Below are 26,497 nucleotides of genomic sequence, written 5' to 3'. Positions count from 1 at the left end.
TTAAGTTACACAAGGAAAGAGAGGAGTTTTCTGTTTTCTTAATGTTACACTTTTTGTAAAGGGATAATGCTTACTATGTATATGTGTTGAACTTCATGGGTGACCAGGGGCAAATTTGGCGATTAAATTATTTGCTCAGTTACAGTCTACATGACAATTAACATGCTGCAAAAAAGTCACTAAATAATATTTTGAACAGAAATGCAGTTTTTTTTTCTTTCAGTTTGAAGAGAAATTTAAATTGTATGAGTGACCTGAAAATGTATGGTTTGGATTCAAATATCCAATACATATTCTGCTCAGACTTTTAAACTATTGACACCAGACCCCAGCAATTAGATTACAAATGCAGTAAAAATAAGTACAGCTTCACTGAAAAGGAAAAATAGTGAACTGCTAAGACTCCCTCCTAGTATCAGATTATTTCTGCAGAATACAGGAACTGTACCACTATTAGAACAAATGTTTTAGAATTGCAGACACACCTATACTGAAAAAGAAAACCGCCCTTTTGTTGAACACAAGAAATGCTAGAGTATTAATAGGACAGCATTCAGAAATGTCAATACTACATTTTTTTTCTCTTGACCAGAGTTCAAGTTACAATTCCAAACTTTAAGTTCCAAAATGAAGTATTTCAAACATACCTCTCCATTAAACAGGGGCAGTGCGCCAATTACTCTCTGCAGAGCTCTGACTTCCTCAGCAGGTCCAACAATCAGAGATGTTCCACTGTCAACAATAGCCTGACACCCTCCTTTGCATAGGGACAGCTGACTACCCACGTTCACCCTAGAATGAAAGAATATTTCAGTAAATAGTGTACTTCTTTAAAACTGGAGCTGAGCAATGTAATACCACTAAAGATGTAATAAACAACTATGTTAAAGTTTTCATCAAACTGCCTGGTATTACTTCTGTGACTCTATAAAAAGGAATACACTTTACTTAACAGGGCTACAAGAAAGCCATGTAACTGTGAACAAATATGTTATCCAATTTTTTCCTGTGGAGTTTCACTCACGATTGTCAACCTACTAAATATTAAACCATTCATAAGTGGAAACATTAAATACAGTTATGAGTGATCACCATATTAATCTTTGAGAGATCCCTTTGTGCAGGGAATAATATTAATCTTTGAGAGATCCCTCTGTGCAGGGGATAAACAAATGGGAACTTCTTGAGGACCACCTCTTGGCACATTTTGTTCTCTCATGCATTTGGAAGACATGCACATCACAGCATCAACAGACCTGATCAGGAGGACATGCAGAACTCTATTATCCCCCTCTCCCAGGTTCTCCCACCAGAGAATCTGAACAAGCAGCACCTGAAAGACAGAAAAATAGACCAGGATACAAAATTATCATTGAACACAGCTCAAATGCCTATAGACCAACAGTTCACATGTACATACTACCGACTCATGTTTACAACCAGTCATACTACATATCCCCTTAACAGGTGTGTGTGTGGGATTCAAGACTCTTTCCTTCAACTACCATCATCATCATAAAAAGGTCAAGTGTGACAGCCTGCTTGTAAATTTCTACACCTGACACCACTGCTGTCACAAAATGTCTGGTCAAAAATTCCAAGATTAGTACATAGGAATGATTTACTGGCCCAAAAGGCTCCAGACAGGAGCAAGTCTAATTTTGCCACTATAAAATCTTAAAACCTAAGATGTTAAGATGGAAATGATTTAGAAAGAATTACAGTGATACTTTGGCCATAAGAAGAAATAAGGTCCGATCCCTGGCTTCTTTCATGGTATGCTGAGTTTATGTGAGGGTGTGTGACTAGGACTTGTTCATCAAGGTAAAAGACGGCTCTCGTGTACTTCCTCTGTACAAAAGTTGCAACTACATTAGTTGCTTCATAAGGACCCTGAGCACTAAGGAGAGATGAGAAAGAAGGCTCTAAACTGGAAGCCAGAAATGCTCACCTTGCACATTAGAAAACTGTAGACATTATCTTACTTTGATAAACACAGATGAGTCCAGCTTTGCAAACCCAGTCTTATTTCACCAACAAGCTCCACTGTAAACATCTGAAATTTCCAGTAAGCAATCAGCCAGTTCAAATAGCTGATATTTAGGATGGGTCTTATTCCCCCTGCCTTTTGGTGAACTGAAAGGTTTCTGGAAATTCTTGGAACACTGAATGCAGTTTGTTCTTTTGAAGGAGGTCTGCAGCCACTAACCTAACCTGACTTTTCTGATGTAGGGAAATGGTGCAAATAAGAATGTCACCTGTTTTCTCCCAACTTCATGAACCTCTCATCCTTTACTGATAACAACCCCCCACCTGTCCACCCTTTTCCAAATAAGTGTAGTCAGACAACCCCCTCCTCCTCACTGTGTGGTGCTGTGGAGAGGACTAGCAGCAGTTACAAATACTCAGTTCTTGTGAAACAGACACAGGGCATCACAAAAAGCAGAGCAACCACTTCTATGAAAATGTTGCTGCTCAGCCAGAGTGGAAATGCCATCTGACTCCCTATTCTGGGGATCCCACATTCCTAGGAAACAGGTAGCATGTGGTACTCTGAAGTACTTACTGTACTGTCTACTTGGGAATGGAACATCTTCACCACTTCAGACAGCTCCTGGCCTTCTCTCACACTCCACCAATTGTCTCCTCAATGCCACTGCCAAACACAAAAAAAAAAAAAAGAAATTCAGAGAACCTGAAAGAAAATCAAGCACAAAAGATGAGGAGGAAACACTGGCTGGGAAGAATCCTGTAGCTGTTCAACAGAAAGCAATTCAGGCTCCAGTTTTGGTGCAAGACATGACTTCCAGTAACCTAGTGGGAAAAATAAGTCAAATATGCTCAGAGGTGATTAAAATAAATGTAACACTGAAGGAGTATCAACTCAAATAATAAAAGGTTGGTAAAATGGAAGATGCTTTAAAAAGATATTCAGATACGCTGATAAAACTGCAAAAATCAGAGATCAAAATGAAGAAAAGACTAAGTATGAGACTGCTCAAGAAAAGACACTTCAAAAAATGGTAGAATTAGAGGACACAGCATGTATGGAAATCCAGAGATGTTCTGCTGTACCAGAGAACTGGAGGGAACAGAGTGTATTAATTTTATGAAAGCACAAATAAGCAACTGGACTGGTATTCTACAGCAGTTGTTAATTTAAAGAGCACATCAGGTGTATGCTCCAAACACGGCCATGAGAAAGTAGCCAAGAGCTTTAATAGTAACAATGCAATCCTACCAGCAAATAGAGTCAATTCTGATAAAACTGTGGCAGAAGGACAAAGTACTAAAAGTTGGAGACAGTAGAGTGTTTGTGGAAAATGATTATTCACTGTACATCAGGCAAAAGAGGAGTAAATTTATTCCAGCAATTAGGAAAAGTGGAGAAGCAGGTGTAAATTTAAGCTGCTGTATCCAGCTACCTGCAGAATAACTTTCCTGGAGAGTCAAAGTCATTCTTTGATACAGTACATGATAATGAGGAAATACAAAAGTTTGTCCAACAAAAAGTGAGCTATCAAACAGAAGATGAATCTGTTTCTTATTCTTCTGATAATAAAGGTCATTGATGGACTATGCCAGTGAAACGTTTTCCAATGTTCCAAAGACAATGCTTGAGACACATAAAAGCACAAGAGTTGACTAGATCCAGGAGTAAGTTTGGAAGTGAACCACAGACTAGATTTGGGGGGATGGAGATCAACATGAAGAAATCCAGCAACTCGGAAATTAATGAATATATGTGGGATTACAAAGCATCGATGACATTTGTGAAATATGACAGAAAAAGACAACCTGCAAATATTGGACTTTTTTGACTATATTAAACTTGTAGGAGACTCCAAAGTATATGCCATACTTCATGTTATTAAAGTTTGTAAGAATATTATGGAGAGGGGAACACGTAACTAAAAGTAAAACAAATTTTGTTCTTAACAGTATTTTTATAATACATGATATGTACTGCATGCTATAAAGTAAAGCTTTTTCAGATATTTTTGTGTGCAACAGGGACACTAAAATAAACAAGTGCCCCTATTTTTTCATCATCTTTCCTTCTTGTTCAGTTTTAAGAAATGCAGGCACTGCAATGGAAAAACAAAGAAAGCCTGGACAAAAACAGCAAGAAATAAGTGAAACTGATATGCTGTTTCTTGCCTTTGAATATGGAAATTACTGCATTAAGGCCTCTGGCTTGATCTAACAACAAGTTTTAAGGGGAAGCAAGTAAATAAAAGAACACTGAATATAATGAAAAGTTTTCCTTTCAGCAAATAAATGTTCACAGTGCAACATGAGAAGCTTGCAGTAGAAGGCAACTGTGTATCTGGTTCTCATGTTTCCAAGGAGACAAGCTGATGATGGCTATAAAAACAGTCAAGACATTTTTTTCAATGGCTAAGAGACGAAATTTTCTGAAAGCTCCCAAGCTGTTTTCTACATCTGGCAGAAGAATACAGGTAAGACCAAAACAGCACTTAGTTTAAGTAAAAGCACAGGCTGTACCTTACATCCAAGCACAGATAACCTTCATTATGGGTCAATTCAAGCCTGGGAGTGTGGCTGCCAATTTGGGATAATTGTTCCTATTAGACCAGTTAAACTTCATTATTTGAAGATGTACATAGATTTGTGTGCTTGTATTAAGTTAACAAGTTCGGCAGTGCTCTAGTGGTGTGTTTATTTGAGGGTTTTCATTAAAACAAAAAGTCTTCTAAGACTTGTTATAGGTTCAACTGGATATAAAATATGATCAACCTGCCAAACATTAGTGTCTTCATGTAACACAAAGCTAAAATTAGACATAAAAAGCTGTTGTACATAACAGGTGGGAATAATAACTTTTTATCACAATGACAACACTTTCCAGATTATCCTTAAATGTGAATGGTCTCACTGATATATACAAAAAAGTGCAGTGAACCATACTAAAAAATGCAAAGTACAAATAGCTATGCTACAGGAGACACATCTGGAAAGAGACTGAGCATGTGAATTTGGTAAAGAAAAGAGTACAGGATGGTTATTCAGAACCTTTTATGTGAATATGATTGGTCATCCCTGAAAACCCTATAATTGGATCTTGCAGTTCAGTACTTCAATAATGTTTTCCTGCAAACTCTAAATAATCTCGCTCCTTTCAGGAAAATTTGCTCCAAGTCCAAACAACTTCCCTACTTATCTAAAGTGACTATTCTCCTACTTAAACAGTGGGACAAAGCCTGGGCTCGCTATCACAAAGACAAAAATAATAACAATTACGCAACCTATGGACACAGTTCAGAAATGAGGCCAAAAACCAAATCAGACATGACAAAAAGACTTGCTTCCAAAAATGCCAACTAAAATACCAAAACAACCCCCAAAGATTCTGAAAATCAATCAACCTCTTCCTAAACCCTGGAAAACCATCCACTCCAACCCCAACAACTAACTGCTCTACAGACTGTATAGCTATACAATTCAAAAACCACTTCATCACCTCCATCACCTCATTACTTAACAATAGTGTCAATTCCACACTTTCACTACCACCTCTCCCCACTGACCCCAATGGTCCAAATTATATACAAAACCTCCTAACTAAAATAAAATCATGTACTCCTGCTGCAGATCAGTTACCTGGTGAATTTCTTAAACTTGCTGCTAAATCTCTCTCTTATCCTACATCTATTCTTATTAACCACTCTACCTCTGAACAGTATGTCCCCCTGCTTTGCAAAATATCTCATGTCATACCCCTGCACAAAGGAGGATCCGCTACTTACTTTTCCAACTAGGCCTATAGCTATACTTTCGCCACTTGCCAAAATCTTAGAAAAATGCCTACATAAACAGACATTAGACCACCTTCTAACACATAACCTTCTATCTTCTACTCAGCATGGTTTCCACCCCAAACATAGTACTAACAACACCCTATTAAAGTTTCACCAATACTGTAAACCACCTCAAAAACAACCACCTTGTCATTGCCACCTTCCTTGATATGTCAAAAGCCTTAGACACTGTATCCCATCAAATACTCCTGAACAAACTTGCCTTTCTCAACTTCAGCTCCGATACCCTACACTGGTTCTGCAGCTACCTCTCCAACCGTAAACAAGCCACAATATGGGAAGATAAACTATTACCCCTTTTGCCCATCACCATCGGCATCCCACAAGGCTCCATCTTAGGGCCAAATCTCTATTATCTTTACTAATGATCTTTATACTGCAGTTTCACCTGCCTATATCATTCAATATGCTGACGATGCTTCCCTTATTTGCTCAGCCTCCTCCTTAAATGAACTCCATGTCTCAGACTGCCCTACATAACACTAAAAAATACCTATCAGACCACCAACTAATTCCAAACCCTAACAAGACCAAACATATGGTATTTTCCAATTCCGCCAATAAAAAACAACAAACTCATCTCTCTATCTTTGCCTCCAATGGTACAAAAATTAAACCTGTCGAACATACTAAACTCCTTGGCTGCAACTTAAAATTCGACAGACACATTGCTTTAACAATCAAAAAAAGTCCACACAAAATTAGGAGCTCTCTATAGGGCTAAACCACATCTAATGATGCCAGGATAGCCACTGCCAGAACTCACCTACTATCCACCCTTCTCTACTATTCTCAAGTCTTCACAAACCTTCTTAAATCCGACTTGAATAACGTTGAAGCCTGCTATAATAAAAATCACCAAATTTGCCACTAACCTTCCCCACAGAGCTCACCATTGCATTGCCCTTCAAAAAATCAACTGGAGTGAACTCCCAAACTTACTCGCCCTAAACCAGCTAATAGCTCACTCTGTTATCCATAAACCTGACTATTGCCCAGCCCTATCCAACCTCGTTCAACCTTATTCTAATCTTACCTCACTCAGGTCAGCAGATAAAACAATGCTCAGTCATCAAAACCCACAACTTTTATGGTGATTCGTTATACAGCTACTCCATAGCCAGATCTTGGAATTTCCTTCCCCTGTATCTACTATCTATTTCTAATGCTCATAACTTCAAACAGCTCCTTACAAAATATTTCTCCAATTACTGGTTATGCTCCTAGGGTCTATATCATTTACGCGAAGAAGCAGAATCTCGACTCGCCTTTAGTCGACCCTTTGTTAAAGCTGCACATCATCAAACGGCCAAATCATCGATTTCTTTCTAAGGGAAAGAAATTGGTTGCCTGTTCTTTTAAATCTGCCCTTTTCCCAACTGTAGTGCGATCTTGGAGTTAGTATATTTAGTTTGGAGGGGTGTGGGGGTCACAGAACCCCACTTTCATAGTGTTTGTTTTAATGTGGTATGCGTGGTTGGGCTACCGAGTTCTTTCCTGTTTGATTTGGCCATTCGATGCTGTGCAGCTTCGACAAATACTGGTCGATGAAAGGTAACTTGACATTTTACTTGTTCGACTTTATAATACAGACCCATGCTCATGTACTTCCTCCTGTCTTTCTGACTATTTTAACTCAATTTGATGGATCTGACTGACTGATTTTTGACTCGTACTTGATTTTGATTGATTTTCTGATTTTTGATTTAATTCATCTATTAACTTGTCTATACTGTACTATGTAATTATGTAAATTTCTTAGTAAACATTATGTACTGTAACATGCATTTTTTTTACTATAAATATTGTAACTTTACTTGGGAGCTTTTCTCTTTCTTCCGTTTTTGCCCAGTCAGACACTACCCGGTTATCAAATGTGAATAAATAAATAAATATCTGGGACAAAGATAAAGGGGAGCACTTGTATTAATGATGAGAGAGCTCCAACAGTGAAAGAAGAGGGGAAAAAAGACAATAATGGTAGATTTGTAGTAGTAAGGGGTTATTGACAAGGAAGGAAAATTATGGTGGCAAGTATTTATATTCCACCTAAAACTGCTACAGTGGAGCTGAAGAAAATTCTGGGAGGAACAAACAGCTTTCAGCAGGGAACATTACATGTAGGTGAGGCTGGAACTTGATTTTCAACAGTGAGGATGTATCGGGGGGCCTAGAAGGGAAAAATATAAATATAAAATATAATAAAAGAGGGTAGATGTTTGAAGAAATTTAAGATAACATTTGGTATGGAAGATGTTAATTCAGTATTAGGAGTTGAGAGAGAATTTACGTAATATTCCCCAAGATATAAAACTGGGCGAGGTCAGACAAAAATTGTACTTCACAGGATTATGTGCTTTTAATTGAAAGTATTGATACACATCCAATAACTATTCAGATCACATGCCAATAATAACTAGTAAAAATGCAGGGTAATGAAATAAAAATGAGACACTGGCGCTTTCCCACCTATCTGTTAAAAAGAGAGGAATGTAAGGAATGGGTAGTGGAAATTATTCAGGAGTTATTAGGGAAGATAGAAGTTTTGTCTGAAAATATAGCTAGAGAGTGGCATAAAATTAAAGTGGAGTTTAAAAATAGGGTGGAAACAGAGATATGGTTAAGAAGTAGTGGGAGTGACAAAGGTTAAGCACTGCAGAATAGACGGAATCTCACAAAACAAGAAGAAAAAGTTAACTAAAAAGTAACATTTTTCTACCAACCTCACACCAGCAGACTGCTCTGAAGTGACTGCCTTTTGGCAGCTCTGAACCTTTCAGTTAGCTGGCTTGGTTTCCCACATTAGGACTCTTCCTTGACTACGGCACACTGCCCCCCCCCCCAAAGCCAGTCTATTATTCATTGCTTGTTCTTTCTTACTGGTGTACTGCTTTTTTGGGGGGCTGGGGGTGGATTTTAATACCTAGCCTACTCCCTAGCTTCTAGGTGCATCCAGGTTTACTATCTGAATTATGCAATCAGTGATTAAAGGTAACTGTCAGAAAGCTGTCAAAACATACACACGTTCCTTACACATATGCACCCTGTCATAAATTACTATTTTAAAAATACGGCAGCTCTTTATTTCCTTTGTTTTAATTTTTGATCAGGACATGAACTGGTTAAGTTTGCCCTGGGTAAAAGTACTTCTAATTCAGGTACAAATTTGGTGAAGTTGTAAATACATGGAGAGGAAACCATAGTTATTAAATAGGAAATAGCAGTTTCAGAGCTTATGTACAAAAAGATGACCTTGGTTAGATTACAGAATATGCCCTTTTCTGAGAAAAAGCTAAAAAAATAAATGTTTTCTTGACAAGGGATCCTCGCCACCCACATCTCATCTGTCTGCCAATTGTTCTTTTTAACTCTTGTTGTAAACTTAAATACCTTCAACTGAGCCCCCTACAAAGGGGAAATTTTCTTGCTGTAAATATGTAAAAAGCAGCATTAGTGTTTATTACAACTTGCTAACAACGCTACCTCTGTGTATGGTATGAATAATTATAATGTATAACACAGAAGAAAAAATGGACTAATGTACTGTATAACATGGATGAACAACTGGATTTACTTAGCAACTGCTTTCTATAACATATTTTGGTTATATGTGCTACTCTCAGAAGTGTAACTGAAGGATGGTCATTTCTGCTGTACTGCTGTAACTGTGCATTTGCACCTTGGTTGTTGCTGAAAAGGGTCCTTGGACTAGTTAACTCACCCAGTCAATATGGTAAAATAAATAAAATAAGACGATGGGATAGCTTTACAATTTAAGAATATGTGTTACTTCAAGCAATAGTCAATGGGTGCAGACTGTCTAGAATTTATTCATTCAGGAGTGGTCTGACAGAAGCATGAACAAGTCAATACTATGTAACCTATATTGCTATTATATTTCAGTCCAGTATTTTAACTCATTCATTGCAGGACAGCTTATGAATGCTACCTGTAAAGTTGCTCCACAGGCACCATGGTGCATCTTGAGCTGTTCATCAAAAAAATCCTTTTCCAAATCCATGCTTGAAACAAAGGTTCATAACTTCTGAACCATAATAGGCACACAGAAATAAGAAGTTATGTACTCACCATAACGTTCTATCTGAGTAGGTAAACTTCATTTGTCTGCAACCTGTGGGATACGGATCCGACCTCTGATCCGAGCCGGCAACTTTACAAAGCTTAGATCCGAGCTCCTAGCTCCTCCCCTTACCCATAATCCCCTGCCAATCCTGACTGACCTCAGATCAAGTTTGCCCGCAAGCACTATAGTGGATAACTAATTACATTATCAGAATGGTACATCACTATATGACATGAAAACACATCTGAAGGTCAGGGGGACGGAGGGGGGTAACGGTTGCAGACAAATGAAGTTTACCTACTCAGATGGAACGTTATGGTGAGTACAAAACTTCTTAATCTGAAGTAGTTAACTTCATTTGGTCTGAAACCTGTGTGACAGAGTCCCCAGCTACCTAAACCTTGGGCAGCCTTCATGGAAGGATGTTCCGGAGCACTGCGGAGCCAAAAGAAGTTCTCCCTCTGGAGGTAATGTCCAATTTATAATGATTGATGAAGGTATGAGATGAGGCCCAAGTGGCTGCTGAACAGATATCATCCAAGGAAACCCTGGATTTAAAGGCGGCAGATGTAGCCATAGCCCTAGTTGAATGGGCACGAACTCCTTGAGGTGCGGGCCTGCCGGAATTTTGATATGCTGTAATGATACACTGTGAAATCCATCTCGATAAGGAAACTTTCGCGATCGGTTTACCTAGATTAAATTTGGCAAAGGAGACGAACAACTGGTCGGATTGTCTATGACCAGATGTCCTATGAATGTAAAATCTAAGTTGTCTGTGTACGTCCAAAGAATGTAGTTTGTACTCCCCTTTGGTCTTGTAGTTAGGAAAGAAGACCGGCAAGTTGATAGATTGGTTAATATTAGACTCAGAAACTACCTTCGGGAGGAAGGAGGGATTTTTCCTGAGGTAAACCCTATCCTTGTGAAAGGCTAAGTATGGGGGTTTCACAGAAAGAGCTTGCAATTCAGATACTCTCCTGGCTGAAGTAATAGCCACAAGAAAGGCTGTTTTCCAAGACAAATATTTGAGGTCTACTGAAGATGCCGGTTTGAAGGGAGGGGCTGTCAGGGCTTGTAATACCAAGGTCAAATCCCATGGAGGTACCGCTTACTTTATTGGAGGTCTAAGAAGAAAGGTGCCCTTTAGGAAAGTTTTGCACAATTTTGTAGAAATCAAAGGGCCCATTTCAGTACCTATGTGGTAATGAGAGATAGCTGCCAACTGAACCTTAACCGTAGAACAGCTAGCTCCGTCATTAAAAAGACCTGAAAGAAAGTCCAGCACCGCAGGCAAGGGGGCTGTAAAAGGGTCCAAATTATGGCGGTCTGCCCAGACAGAGAAACGCTTCCATTTACTACCATAGACCTGCCTAGTAGAGGGCTTGTGCGCTGCTACTAGGATAGTTTTAACTGGAGAAGAGATACCGGGAGTCCTAGCTACAAGTGGAACTGGAGCAGCCAAGCCGTAAGCTTGAGGCTGGCCAGGTCGGGAATTGGGAGCCCCTGGGGGTGGGAGATTAGATCCGGAAGGGGATCTAGAATCCAGGGTGGATTCACTCGATGAGACCAGAGGTAAGGGAACCAAGCTTGGCGAGGCCAGAATGGGGCAATGAGGATCATCCTGCTCCCCAACCGACTGGCTTTCTGAAGAAGTTTCAGCATGAGGGGAAGAGGAGGGTAGGCATAGAGAAGACCGGGTGGCCAACATGCACCAAGGTGTCCCTCGGGTCTTCCCCGGCAGGGGGAATGAGAGCGAAGTAATTGTTGCACTTCGTGTTTGAGGGAGATGCGAAAAGATCGCAACAGGGCTGCCCCCAAACGGCAAAAATTCGACTCGCTACTCGAGGATTGAGGGACCACTCGTAAGGTGAAAGGATGGTGCGACTCAGTCTGTCCGCTAGGATGTTGGTCCGTCCCAGAATGTGCGTTACAATGAAAAAGCGGTTGGTGGAGATCGCCCATTCCCACACTCTCATGGCTTCTCGACAGAGTGGGCAAGACCTGGTTCCCCCTTGTTTGTTTATATACCATACCACAGACATACTGTCTGTTTGGACTGCAATTGTTCCTACAGGCAGAAGGCTCTGAAGTGCTTGCAACGACAACAGCACTGCCCTCATCTCTAGAACATTTATGTGCAATAAGGTCTCCGAATCGTTCCATGTGCCTTGGACCGTCCTGCTCGAATAATGCCCCCCCCACCCAAGACGAGAGGCGTCCGTGGTCACAGTGGTGAGAGGGGGGGCCGTGACAAAGGGACGTCCCGCCTGGAGGTCCGGCGATTGAAGCCACCAAACGAGAGCCCTCTTGCAGGCCCTGCTGAGAGAAATGGGGTGACTCAAGGGGTAATGAAGAAGGGACCATTGGACTTGGAGAGTCCACTGTAAAATCCTCATGTTCAGACGCACCATGGGAAGAAGGTTTATAGCGGCTGCCATGGACCCCAGGGCCCTCAGAACCAATCCCGCCGGTTTTGAAGATTGAAAGATGTGCCCTCAAGGTGTGTAACCGGAAGTTAAGAAGGCTAGCTGTCTGTTAGTGTCCAGTCTGGCCCCGATAAAGTCTATCACCTGAGTCGGGGTGAGAAAGGACTTGTCCGAGTTTATGGTGATCCCTAGTTGTGGAGCAAGGTTGAGAAAGTAGTCCCTGGCTAAGCATAGCAGATGCCTTGTCGGGGCGGTGAGGAGCCAGTCGTCCAGGTACGGGAAGACCTGCATTCCCTCGAGTCTCAGGTGGGCCGCTATCACTGCTAATACCTTGGTGAACACCCTGGGGGCTGAGGTGAGACCAAAAGGAAGGTCCCTGAATTGATAATGCCTGGCTCCCAGCCGGAAGCGGAGAAACTTCCTGGACCATTCGTCCATTAATATGTGGTAGTACGCATCCTTGAGGTCTATGGAGCACATCCAGTCGTTCTCCCGCAGGAGAGGGAGAATAGATTGAAGAGTGACCATCCGGAACTTTTCTCTGGTTACTGACAGATTTAGTAGGGAAAGATTGAGGATGGGCCTTAGGTCCCCCGTCTTTTTTGGCACCAAAAAGAACCTGGAGTAGTAACCAAATCCGGACTGGCCTGGGGGGACGTGCTGGATTGCTCCTTTTCCTAAAAGCAGCCAAATTTCCGCAGCCGCTGCCTCCCTCTGATTGGGTGGAACATCGGGGAGGTGTCCGGGGGTGTCGGGAATGTAGGAAACGGGAATTCTGTATCCTCTGGATATAATATGAAGCACCCAGCAGTCTGTTGTAATGGACTCCCAAGCTGCCAGGTGTTTCGAGAAATGCCCCCCGACTGCCTCCAGAGTGGAGCAGTCGGGCAACCCTTCAGGGTTGCTGCGTGGGCCGATCAGAGAAGGTTTCTCTGGACCCAAAGTTCTTCGGGCCCCCTCTGCCTCTAGGGCGGTGTCCACCCTGTCCTCCTCTGCCGCGGAAGGACTGGGAGTCCGGAGCAGACTGGGATTGTTGCGACTTTCGGAACCACATCTTCTTCTGTCCCTTTTGGTTCTTGGAGAAGGACCTCTGGGGAGCAGAGAAGCGGACTCCGACGGCAGACATCTTCCCGTCCTTTTCGCTCTGGACCAAGGTCTCGCGAACTGTCTTGCCAAATAGGGCAGAACCATCGAAGGGGGCATTCGCAAAGGACGCCTTGAAGGGTTCCGCAAAATCACAATGTCGGAGTCAGGCCTGGCACCTCATAACTAGGCCTGCTCTGTAGCATGGGATAAAAGCCGCATAGAGGTGTTGGATATAGACCTAAGAGTGGCCATGCGAGTGGAGTACAACTGTTTGTCCTCCCCCGACATGGACTCTGGGGGCAATGCAGCATACTCTTTGATAAGGTCTCGCTGCAGTCGAATGATATGTGCCATGTAGTTCAGGGACCTTACAGAGAAGGTCGCTGAACTAAAGACCCGCTTCCCGAGACGGTCCATCGAGCGAGACTCCTTGCTCGGGGGATGGACCGAGGGACTCTCTTGGGCTAACTCCCTCTTGGTGGCTGCCGCCACCAACATGGCATCTATGGGGGATCCCTTGCTCCAATGGGATTTCTCTGCTGGAGGGCTCAGGATCCTGTCGGGACGTTTGGGGACTGGCTCCACAGTGTCCGGCTCTTTCCACGCCCTAGTGGTGATAAGGTCCACTAAGGGTCGGCCGGAGGGGACACCCAAGAGATAGATGGGCCTGCTTCAAACGCCTCCAGGAACACGGATTCATCCGAGGAAGCCTTGGGGGCAGACCACCCCCCTCTTATCCTAAGCATTTCCATGATGTCTCCTTCGGAGACATCCTCAGGGGGTGACCTTGGGGAGCCTTCCCCCTCATCCAAATCCGTGTCTTCTGTCAAGGACTCGGGGGAGTCCACATGCCTCCTCTTACACTTCCGCTTGTGAAGAACATCCTCGGGGGGACTGTCCGAGGACGACTCACCAACAATGTCTTGTTCCAGGGGAACGACCTGAGACGTCAAAGCAGGCTGTCCCTGTGGCCGGGCGACGGAAGCCCTATCCAAACGAGAGGGAGTGCGGGATGGAACCGTAGCAGGGAGTGGGGACCTGGATGCACTCAACAGAGCCCTCTCCACCACATCGAAGGCCAAGGGAGAGCCACTCTCTCTCTAGGATCAGAGAGCCGACCCTCACTCGGATCCGATGGATGGGTTGGAGCCGGCGCCGAGACCATCGGATCCGAAGGGCCAGTGTGCTCTGACCTGGACGGAGCCGAAGACACACCAAACCCCTCAGATCCGAAGCTCAGAGCATGGCTCCGAGAGCTCGGATCCGGCAAGGACGGATCCGGAAAACTCAAAGGAAGAGTCGGAGCCGAAGTACCAGATAATGTTGGCGCCGACCCATCCCCGGCTCCAACGCTGCCCAGCTCAGAGTGCTCCGAACCCGGGAAGCGGGTCGGAGAAGGAGCTATCGGGGCAAAGAAGGGTGTTGAGCTCCCCCCCGGAGGGGGGGGGGGCAGGAGCACTCCCATCTGCATTTGGGCCTGGATGAACCTTCGCATCACCCGGTCCAAATCAGCTTCAGAAAGGCTACACGTTGATCTCGACGAGGCCACCGAGGCTGGCCGGGAGTGCCGCCTCGATGACCTCGACAGAGATCGGGTCTCCTCCTCCTCAGGTCCCGGTGAGAAGCATGGAGACCGGAGCCGAGAAGGAGGAGACCTGGAAGCCATAGAGGGAGAAGCCCGCTTAGCAGGGGGGGCCGAAGCGGAGGCCTCGGCCCGCCGCTTATGGTTGCTTCTCCCTCCGTTTTTCTCTCCTGACCTTCCTCTCCTACAGCGCCGAAGCGGGAGATTGAGTCCCGGCCGGGGGGAGGGAGGCAGGGGTGGCCACCGCCGAAGCCTGGGAGGAGGCCACAGAAGTACCGGAGGCCAAAGCCGAATCCGGTGGCAAAAGTCCCACCAGGATCAGCTTAGACCTCCGGTCCTTCAGTGCCCTGGGGATGAACGCCACACAGATAGTTCATCCAAAGGAAAGGTGTTCAACCCCAAGGCACCGGACGCACCGAGTGTGGCCATCCGCTGGGGAGAGCTTATGGCCACACTCGGTGCACTTAGAAAAGATTGGCTTTGGGGCCTCAGACATTATAAAGGAAACACTCTCGCTAGGCCCCAAACACACTACACACAGAACTACGCACCAGCGAAGGAGAGGGAGGGTAAAATTAACTAAAAGATTCAGCTACGAGTATTAAAACAAAGGAAAGCCTAACCACAACACACACGTACACTAAAAGGTAAAAGAAAACAAAGTTTTAAAACTTCTCACAACTCTGTGAAGACCCTAAAACCAGGAGCTCAAAACCTAACTGCTGACCAGAAGCGCGGCAAACTAGATCTGAGGTCAGTCAGGGTTGCAGGGGATTATGGGTAAGGGGAGGAGCTAGGAGCTCGTATCTAAGCTTTGTAAAGTTGCCGGCTCGGATCTGAGGTCTGATCCGTATCCCACAGGTTGCAGGCCAAATGAAGTTAACTACTTCAGATTATAATTTTAATTGCAATGTTTCTACATTTCTGATAACATGCAATACTACCACAGGAACCGTGCCAGTTAGCCTCCTACTATAAATGTGAAAGAGGTTTGTCCAGATAACAGCTTCAGAATGAGACTTTACATAGCAGTGCACCATGGCTCATTGCTTCATGATCATTTAATAAAAATATACAAATATATTTTCAGTCATCTAACCTAAAAACAACCTGTAATAATTCTGCAGTTGTACCAGTCAGAGACCATGTATCAATGAAAATTTGTCTGCAGTGGTGTTTACCTCCTGCTGATATTTTACAATACTATCTATGTAGTGCACAGTACTCAAGCCTCATAATGACAATATACCATATTTTATAACGTATAACCTTAAAAATGTATTTTCGGTTATGTTCATCTAAAACACTACCACTGATGTACGTCCACACACTTTATTCCCACTCACATTTTGTCAGCTATGCCACTAAATCATATGCAATAAAACAACTATGAGTCATGTCCAAAAATATGCTTATTTTCGTCAAGTGTCTCTAAAGGCAAGTTTCCATATATTCTACTATCTCTAGCCAAAAATCTCAACGTGTTAGTTTCCTTCACCCATCCTTATCCACCCTGATACTCGACACTATCAATTTTTTTCTGCCAATAGAATATTAACACAAATATTACAAAATATTACATTTTGCAAGGTGTTGTGCCACATAAAGTATTGTATCATTTTTGCTTTATGTCTGTAACCTCATGTTTGGGTTAGACTATATATTTTCACAGTGCAGTTTGAATCCTGAAGAAAATCCTCACATAGTACACTCCATAAGATAGTTATTAGCAAAATTATAAAATATGCACATTTCCATAAGCAATGCTGTAGGCAAATTTGCATATCTCCACTTTCTCATGACTGAAAGTCACACATCCCATGGAATTTTGCTGCACAGACCCCAACTAGACAATGATGGAAGACACGCATTAGTTTCATACTGTCAACGAAATACTAATGCAAATATTAAAAATATTACATATTGTGGAGTTGAACGTATCAAAGCCCTTTATTCTTATTTTCTGCTAATATTTTTAGCTCTGTGTTCATGGCAAACTATGTTTTCACAATGCTTTTGGAATTCTGAACCAAGCTCATGTGCCACACCCCTTAAGGAGTTATTAGCACAGCTATTATTAAATATGCAATGTACATAATTCTCTGATGCAGACAAATGTCAGCATTCAGACACTATGCAACTGTTGTTCATGCACTTGTTACAAGTAGAGTGGCACTTGTCATGTTATCCAATTTCGATGCGCCAGTGAATATTAATACAAACATAAAAATTGCATATTTCATAACAAATACCTAACATAATACATCTTCATATCTGTCAATACTTCTGACTCAATGCTCGTGTCAGTGTGGACATGTTTAATATATCTATGGATAACTACAAAAATTTAGATTAAAATAGTTATGTTTACTATACTGATGCTAAATAATTCTTCCATCTGCTAATGTGATATGATTAACTTGTATATTATTCTTGGTGGAAATGAAGAATGCAACAGATGTGAAACTGGATTTAAATGCAGTCTCCATGAATTTGGTTGCTCTATATTTTGCTTATTTTGGCTGCATGTTTATAGCAACTAGCGCTCTATATTTTGCTTATTTTGGCTGCATGTTTATAGCAACTAGTATATACTGTATACAGTTTTTTGAATGAAGCTGTTAAAAGCCAGGAATGTAATTTTCAAAAATGGTTAATGGAATAGCACAGTGGAGCATTTCACATGCAAGAAAGTAGCAAAAGAAGCTAATCTACCAAGAAACGTGAAGCCTCTGTACAGTACTATTTTGCACTGGTTGAATAAAGTGTTACATGACTATAGGCTATAAAAAAGGACTGATTGCGGAAACATAAGTCACAATAAATATGCAAAATAACAATTCTTAAGTGACAGACAGACAGAAGTCTGCATATCTCCAAACTCTGTGAGCAGTTGTTAGTTTTTGTTACAGTGGTTGGTGGGGTACCCTTGATCATCAGCTGAACAGACCAAAGCAGCAACAGAATAGCTCAATGCACTTCAACTCTTGGTCACAGCTGCTGTAAAAAACATGAAACATTTTTTCTTTTTGTATTTTGAACCCATTCTGGAACTACAGACTTGTAGCTTCTTTCACAGTTGTGACAGGAATGTGATCTACTGCCAGATGTGAGCCTCATTTAGTGAGTTATTACACTACACGTAACATTTCTAGTGCCTTAGTCTATGGCAACACTTCAATAGTGGCAGTACTGTGAATTCAGCTCCAGGATTTGCACTTCAGTACTTTTTATAGCTTTATATACCTGCTTAAAGTTGCATTCCAGTGCCTTTCTGTTTACCTTGCTACTGTTTTTTCCCCTATTTTTTTTAGTCTGCTCCACCCCTTAACCAAGGCATTAAGCTAAAAGTTTCTAAATTCTAACTACAGGACTCAAGCTAAAAGTTTGAATTTCCCCAAACACTTTTCTTATTGTGGTTTTAAAAGGTTGCGTCTCTGGCTTCCACCCCTTATGGTAATCTGACTTCCAAAGTCCCTCCATACCCTTTTTCATTGCTATTGTCTGTTTTACCTACAAGTACTTCCCCACCCATTGTTTTTCATATATCCATAATACTAAGTGCTCACACAGCAAATCAGTATTGCACGTGAGTAAACCTCCCTTACTACAAAATTGTTTCCTGCTCTTTTTCCCCAGAGTCCCACCTGCTTCCTACCCTTTTCACACTGAAGAGGTTCTGAGTTAATCCTTTCGTTTTGCACTTAACTGTTTATAGAGTGCTACTGCTTTATTTGTTGAGTTTGCTTTACATCATTCTAAAGGTCCTTAACATTTGGATTTGCCATGTTAAGGCAGTTTAAATTTTGTTTTAGCATTACACTTGCAAGCAGTCTTTCTTGGTATATAACATCAAGAGGTTAGTGGTGCCCTGCATGGACACAAATGTTTAGAAAGTAAATTTTATCTATAAAAACTGAAACTTATAACTTAGTGTAGCTAAAACAAAGCTAATGCACAGAGACAAGCGTAGGACTTCTAGTTTGCACATTAAAACATCACTGTTATCAAATCATAGAACAATCTAACCTACTGTAGTGCCAAAACCTAGACACCACCCAAGGAGACCTCTGTATAACCCAGTCCACAACCTACAGTAGCCTACCCAAATATAGGTCCGGATAACATGGATATACAATTTCCAAATGTCTCAGTAGCCAGATTGGTAGATATAGTCATCCTGAGACAATGTAGCAACTGTTTAATGTTCTCAGACAGCCATTTAATCCTTTAAAAAAACAGTATGTGAGAGATGCATATACACAATTACACTGGAGGCAAAATCTCACATACATACAAACAAGGTTGTCAAGAACAGGTTGTCAAGAACACACACACTACATTCACGGCACACAGTATCCACTACACACACAGACCAGCTTACACTGAGGCACTAAAAAGCAATCCTCCTGAATCTCAAAGACCTCGTAAGCCTATAAACGGTGATGCCTATCCTCAGCAATCTCTAAATTACTCATCAAAAGCAACACCAAACACCACACATACTCCTACACCCAACTACAGCTCCAAAAGCAAAACCCATAAGACAAGCCAATATGTTACCCCAGTACTTTTGTCATAGGGAACTCCATTGTACAACACACAAGTTCCACTCACCAGTCTGAACAAGGAGAACATAACAGTTGGTTGCTTATCTGGGAGCCAGGATCTACCAAGTTATGCAGTTAGTCATGTCACTACAGCACAGCTACCAGAATGATTCCATCATAAACAAAGAAAGGCACTGGTAAGGCAGTTCGAATCCCAGTCGATATTGTTTATTAATGACAAAGAAGCACACTGAATACCACAGAAATAGTCCACATTAATGCTTTAACTTATTCACCGCGTTTTTGTCCTAAAACTTCATCAGATGAGTGTACCAACAGTTAAAAACTAAGTATATACACTTTTTTTTACAACACCTTGAACCAATCAAATGAGTTGTGCAATTAAAAGAAGTAATACATACACGGAAGAATAAAAAGCATAAAATCACCACTTAAAAAACACACATACAATCCTTAAGAATGTAGATTCTTTAAAAACATAATGTAGCACTTTTATGCGAGAGATAAAACATGAAAAGTGTGTTTAAAATGTATTTATAATAAAACTTTTCATTACTTTACAATAAAAAATACATATTAAAAACTGTCCAATTGCACCATCTGCTGACCAAAATAAAAATTACAATTTAGCTGATCTCTGCTTTAAAACTGGCTTCAAAGATACATTTTCATTCAAACCCAGATATGTATTTGCTTCTAAAATTAATTGCCAATACAGTTTATGAAGTTTTAGGATGAAAATGCTGTGAATAAATTAAAGCGTTAGTGTGGACTATTTCTGTGGTGTTCAGTGTGCTTCTTTGTCATTAATAAACAATATCGACTGGGATCCGAACTGCCTTACCAGTGCCTTTCTTTGTTTTTGGTTATTGGTGTTGTTTTAAGGCACTTTACCCTTCTTTTGGTTATGATTCCATCATAGTCTATGCAGAAGTTAATGACCTGAGACATACTACCCTGGACTATATGAAGAGACATTGTTGATCTCTCTGAATGGTTGTCTCAGGCAGATATTTGGCTTACACTAAACAGCATTCTACCTCCATCAAGGATGATGCCATAGTTTGAACAAAAGATGACTGATCAATAATGGATTTAATTTCTGTGTCTTTCCAGAGGAATTCAATATTTGTCAGCATAGGAGAACATGGCTAACAGACTAAGTTGCTTTGCAAAGGATGGTCTGCACCCGTCTCCCCTAGGCTTCCAAATATTCGGTAAAACTTTATCTACTCTCAAAGCCTTTTTTAGACAATGCCAGACTGACAAACCTACTGACATAGCAAATAAAACTCAAAAGAAACCTAAATGTGTTGCAGCTCAATGCTAGGAGCTTAAACAAGAAACTCCACACTCTACAAGTTCGCCTCACTCTGGAGGATATAAACATTTGTGCCATTACCGAAACATGGTTTAAACCCACAAAGGACTCTGGCAGTGCAAGGCTTCAATGCCTTCCAAACATTTAGACCATGAACTGCACAGACAGGGATAAAAAGGTGGAGAAGTCTCAATCTCTATTAGCAACACTCATAACTCCACTTTGGTTAAACAGGACAATGCCCTGGAATTTATCTACATAGGTTCATAGGTAAATACTAGGCTACTGGGCCCTAGGGCCTATGTAAGCCTAGTCAAAAAGGTACCCTGGCTTTCGCCAACCAAGAAAATTACTTTCCTGTGCCCCTGTCAAGCAGAGCCACAGAAGTGATCCCCGGGGGTGAATTTTCTATTTCCCATCCAATCAAGATTTTTCTTGAAGAGTGCCAATGAGGAGCTCTGTTTGACATAGATAGGTAGTCTGTTCCAGAGTATGGGAAGTCTCTGAGACAGGAATCTATCCCTCCAGCATGTTCCGTTTATTGTGGTGACAAGGTTTAGGTCCCAAGAGCGTGTAGCTCGGAAGGATTGGGATTTCTTTAAGTGGAGCATGTCCAACAGCTCTGGGTTTGACATAGCTTTGTACGTTAGGCAGAGATCACCTCTGAGTAGGTGATATGCGACGGACTAAAGCTGGAGTTTTTTGAGACCGTCTGCGTAGGGCATCTGTTTGAGGCCAGTAATCCTCTTTGTGAGGTATTTCTGCGGCCTTTCCAGTTGGTGTAGATGTCTTGTGAGGTACATACCAAAAGGGGCGTTGTACTCTATAATGGGTCTAATGCTAAAGACAGGTAAGTCTGTTTCAGAGTATAGGAAATCTCTGGGACAGGAATCTATCCCTCCAGCATGTTCTAGTCATGTTTGTAGTCAGGAATCTGGGAACATATGCAGACAATAATCTGGCCTTTGACCAACATGTGGCCAAGGTAGTAAGAAAATTATTCTATATCGCCCACCTTAAAAGGAAAGGCATGACATTCAGGACCAAGAAAGTCATAGTGCCACTTTACTCAGCCCTTACCAGACCCATCAAGGAGTATAATGCCCATTTTAATATATTCCTAACCAGACATATACAACAGTTGGAATGCACACAAAGGTTCATTACCAGGAGAATTCAAGGTATAAAAACATAGTCCTATATGGCTCACATTACAACACTATCTCTATAGTCTTGTTTCCTACAGGTTATTTAGAGACAATCTATGCCTGACATACAAAACATCCTTGGAGACAGCTCTGATGGATCTTTTGCACATCTGCAAAACAAACCGCATTAGAAACAATAGATCCAAGGATTTAAATTTAACTTGTTACATAAATAAGACATGTTAGCAAGACAGACAAGTCTCTCAGAAAATTCCCATGCTCTGGACCAGGCTTCCCATCCATGTGAAACAGAGTCTATCCCTAACCCTATTGAAGCATAACCTTGACCAATAGATGGGAAATCAGAAATTCACCATGGGTCTGGCCCTTGCGTCTCTGACAGAGACATACAGTAACTAACACCCCCCCCCCCCCGACACACACACACACAACCAATAAAAAATTTCCTAACATACCTCCTCCTAATAAACACCCATAACACATAGGGACACAACTGGGTTGGATTGCACAGCTAGGCTTAAAAAAACTTTGGTGGTCATAGTTAGCCTACTATAACTATGAACCTAACATTGTGGAACTGGATAATGGGAAAGTACAGTTTTGTACCTACCATAAATGTAGATGTCCGATAGGAATGCATCTGCAGTCCTTACAAATGGGTTGTCCTGTCGTCAGGCAGCCCTTCGGTCGGCCGGATTCCAAAGTCTGGGTCTGGCCTCGGCTGGTGTCGCACTTCACCCGACGTCATAGCTGCAGTTATTCGGGTATAAAGGCATCAGCCGACGCCATTTTCCTCAGTGTTTCTTGCCCCAGATGCCAGGTGCCCTCTTGGAAGGCTAAATTTGGATAAATGCCAATGATTCCAAATAGTAGAGAGCAAACACAAAAAATAAGCATGTATGTACATATATACAAACAAATACACCATAATAGATCCCCCCCCAAGCTAGCTGAAGGCTGGCAAATACCCTAGGAGTACCTCAGAGGGGAAGGTGGGTGGGTAATCCTGACTGCAGATGCATTCCTATCGGACATCTACATTTATGGTAGGTACAAAAAGTACAGTTTTGTACCTACCATAAATGTAGATGTTCGAGGATTCCATTGCTGCAGTCCTGACTATTGGGTATAGTCCGCGTCCCAGTCGGCCCGAATACCAGAGTATAAGGCTGACGTCGGTCATGGCGCCTTAGACTGACGTCAGTACGTCAGGGTACTAATGCGCATGACCGACGTCATTTCCTCAGTCTTTTCTTGCCCCAGATGTCAGAAGACCCAAAAAGACAAGTTCCAAAAAACCTGCACCAAAAAACATGTACAATATATACAACAATATATACAAAAATATAAGCAAGTAAACTCACCTACACAACCACCCCTAAACACAGAGGGAAGGAGGGAGGTAAATTGGACTGCAGCAATGGAATCCTCGAACATCTACATTTATGGTAGGTACAAAACTGTACTATGTTCTTCGCCTTCCATTGCTGCAGTCCTGACTATTGGGTAGAATCCCAAAGCAGAGGAAAGGGAGGCTGGCAAATTATAAGGAAGTAGGAGCTGATAACATGCCTTGCAAAACAGCAGTGGCAAAACCAGCCCTAGACTTAGAGTAGATAGGAAGATGATAATGCTTAGAGAAAGTATGCACTGAACTCCAAGTAGCTGCTTCCAAAATATCCTTAGTTGCCACCCCTTAGAAATGCTGTTGAAGTGGCAGTAGCCCTAGTGGAATGAGGCCTAATCCCAGCTGGAATCTCCTTGCCATGATGGGAATAACAAAATGCAATGCAAAAGCCAATCCACCGGAAATAGTTTGTTTTGACACAGGCTTGCCCTGTGAACTCAAGGCAAAAGAAACAAACAACTGCTGAGACTGCCTAAAATCCTTAGTCCTGCTTAAATAATATCTCAATTGCCTGTGTACATCTAAAGTGTGCAAAATCTTTTCCCCTTTATTTTGGGGATCTGCATAAAAGTAGGCAAATGAATAGTTTGGTTTAAAGCCACACTAGAAACCACCTTAGGCATAAAGGAAGGATTAGTACGTAATGATACCCTATCCTTATGGAAAATCAAAAAAGGCTCTACTGCCATAAGGGCCTGCAACTCAGACACCCTTCTTGCAGAAGTAATGGCCAACAGAAAAACAGTCTTCCATGACAAGTATTTCAACTCAGCAGTAGCCGCAGGCTCAAAAGGTTGTAGAGTAAGTTTTTCCAACACAAAATTGAGATCCCAAGCAGGAGTAGGAGCTCTACGTGGGGGTCTTATATTCTTTGCCCCTCTAAGAAACTGCTTGAACAAAGGATGCGAAAACAAAGGTGGGTCACAATCATAATGAGCTGAAATTGCTGCAGCATGAATCTTAATGGAAGAGAAGGACAAACCTTTGTCCAATAACTCAGTAAGATATTGAAGAGCCACACTCAAATTAGGCTCAGAAATCTCCAAATTCTTTGCTGTACTCCAAAATAAAAATCTCTTCCATTTGTCTGCGTACACCTTCCTCGTACTAGGTCTTCTAGCTTCCATAATCACATTTAAAACTTGCTGAGGAAGTTGAGACCTGCTGTGCTTCAAGAGAGAATATGCCAGGCTGTTAGATGAAGAGAGTGAAGCTTGACATTGAGCAGATGACCATCCTTCTGAGATAACAGATGAGGAATCAGAGGTAAAGGCCATGGAGGCTTCCTTACCAGACTCCGTAGTAGTGGATACCAGTGTTGCCGAGGCCAATCTGGAGCTATCAAAATCATCCTTGGCCTGTCTTGTCTGACCTTTAATAATACCTTTGGAAGAAGAGGCAGAGGTGGAAAGGCATAGACATGAAGGTTTTTCCAACTGAAAGACAGAGCATCCACTTTCCAAGCTGTGTGATGAAACCCCTTTGTGCAATACTTTGGCAGCTGGTGGTTTAGTGGAGAAGCGAACAGATCTATGTCTGGAGTTCCCCATGACACTGTCAATTTCTGAAATACATGAAGATCCAGTTTCCACTCGTGGGGATCCATGATTTGTCTGCTTAACACATCTGCTAGGGAGTTCTGTGCTCCTGGCAGAAACCTTGCCTGAAGAGTTAGTTGCAGGCTTAACGCAGTCTCCCATAAAATCATTGCTTGCCTGCATAGAGGATAAGAATGTGTTCCTCCTTGCTTGTTGATGTACCACATGACAGTTGTGTTGTCTGTTAGAATCAACACCTGCCCTGGAAGAAGTAACTCCTTGAAAGCCATCAATGCAAACTGGACTGCTAACATCTCCTTCATGTTGATATGTAGATGCTGTAGTCTGGCAGGCCACTTGTCTTGTATCCACTTTCCATTGAAATGAGCTCCCCAAGCAGTGTCCGAGGCATCTGTCGTTAAAATCTGACTCGCCTCTGGCCGGGTCACAGAGAGTCCCTTGTTTAGGTGACATTCCTGAGCCCACCACAAGAATTCCTTTTGAAGGCAAGGTATTATTTGAATGACAGTGTCCAAATCCTGGCAGTGCTGTGTCCATACATTTTGAGATACCATTGCAGCTTCCTCATATGCAGTTTGGCATTGGGAAGCACCAGAATACAAGATGCCATGAACCCTAATGCTTGAAGGACTGTCCTTGCAGTCAGCACGGACTGATGAGATAGTTGATGGAAGTAAAGTGACAGACTCTTTTGTTTGTCCGGGGTTAAAAGGCCATCTGGGCTGCTGTATTCAGTCTCACACCCAGAAAGCACATGTCTTGAGAGGGTACTAGACTGGACTTTATTTCGTTCACAGAATACCCCAGGCATCTTAGCACTGCTATGACATATTCCAGATGCTGTAGAAGGTCTTCCTTTTCTTGAGCCAGAATCAGGCAGTCGTCCAAGTAAGGATAGATTTGAATGCCTTGAAGCCTGAAGTAAGCTATCACTGGAGCCAGAACCTTTGTGAATACTCTGGGCGCAGTAGATAAGCCAAAGGGCAATGCAGAGAACTGATAATGAAAATCTCCAGTTCGAAACCGCAGATACTTTCTGCAACCTAGCCTTATAGGCACATGAAGGTAAGCTTCCTTGAGATCTAAAGTTACCATCCAGTGATCTTTGCCCAGCAGAGGTAACAGTTGTTGTAACGTCAACATCTTGAACTTGGGAATGTCCAGATAAGTGTTGAGGATAGATAAATCCAAAATTGGTCTCCACGTGTTCCCCTTCTTTGGTACTAGGAACAGGCGAGAATAAAATCCAAGCCCCTTTCTGATACAGGGACTGGCTGAATGGCCCCTATCTGGAGTAACTGAGAAACTTGCTTGTGAGCCTCTTTTCTTTGTGGAGGAGGAACATCTGGCATGCCTTTGAAAGGGGCATTGTGTGGAAATAAAATCTGTAACCGTGATGAATGATATCCAGCACCCATCTGTCTTGAGTGATTAAATCCCAATTT

General features: G+C 42.2%; 1 protein-coding gene across 2 annotated transcripts in view; it reads right to left on the bottom strand.

Moving 5' to 3' along the window:
* NAPSA (napsin A aspartic peptidase) overlaps positions 1-26,497 on the bottom strand; it is a 776,864-nt gene that overhangs the window by 105,088 nt on the left and 645,279 nt on the right. For both annotated transcript variants that reach the window (XM_044059077.1, XM_044059078.1), the window contains one exon: positions 648-792. In XM_044059077.1, the coding sequence (XP_043915012.1) occupies positions 648-792 (145 nt within the window). The remainder of the gene's footprint in view (positions 1-647; positions 793-26,497) is intronic.

This window comes from Protopterus annectens, chromosome 17.part0 (genome assembly GCF_019279795.1).
Source record: "Protopterus annectens isolate FY-2018-M chromosome 17.part0, PAN1.0, whole genome shotgun sequence".
In the NCBI taxonomy this organism is placed as follows: Eukaryota; Metazoa; Chordata; order Ceratodontiformes; family Protopteridae; genus Protopterus; species Protopterus annectens.
This window is presented reverse-complemented; position numbering and strand designations above follow the sequence as displayed.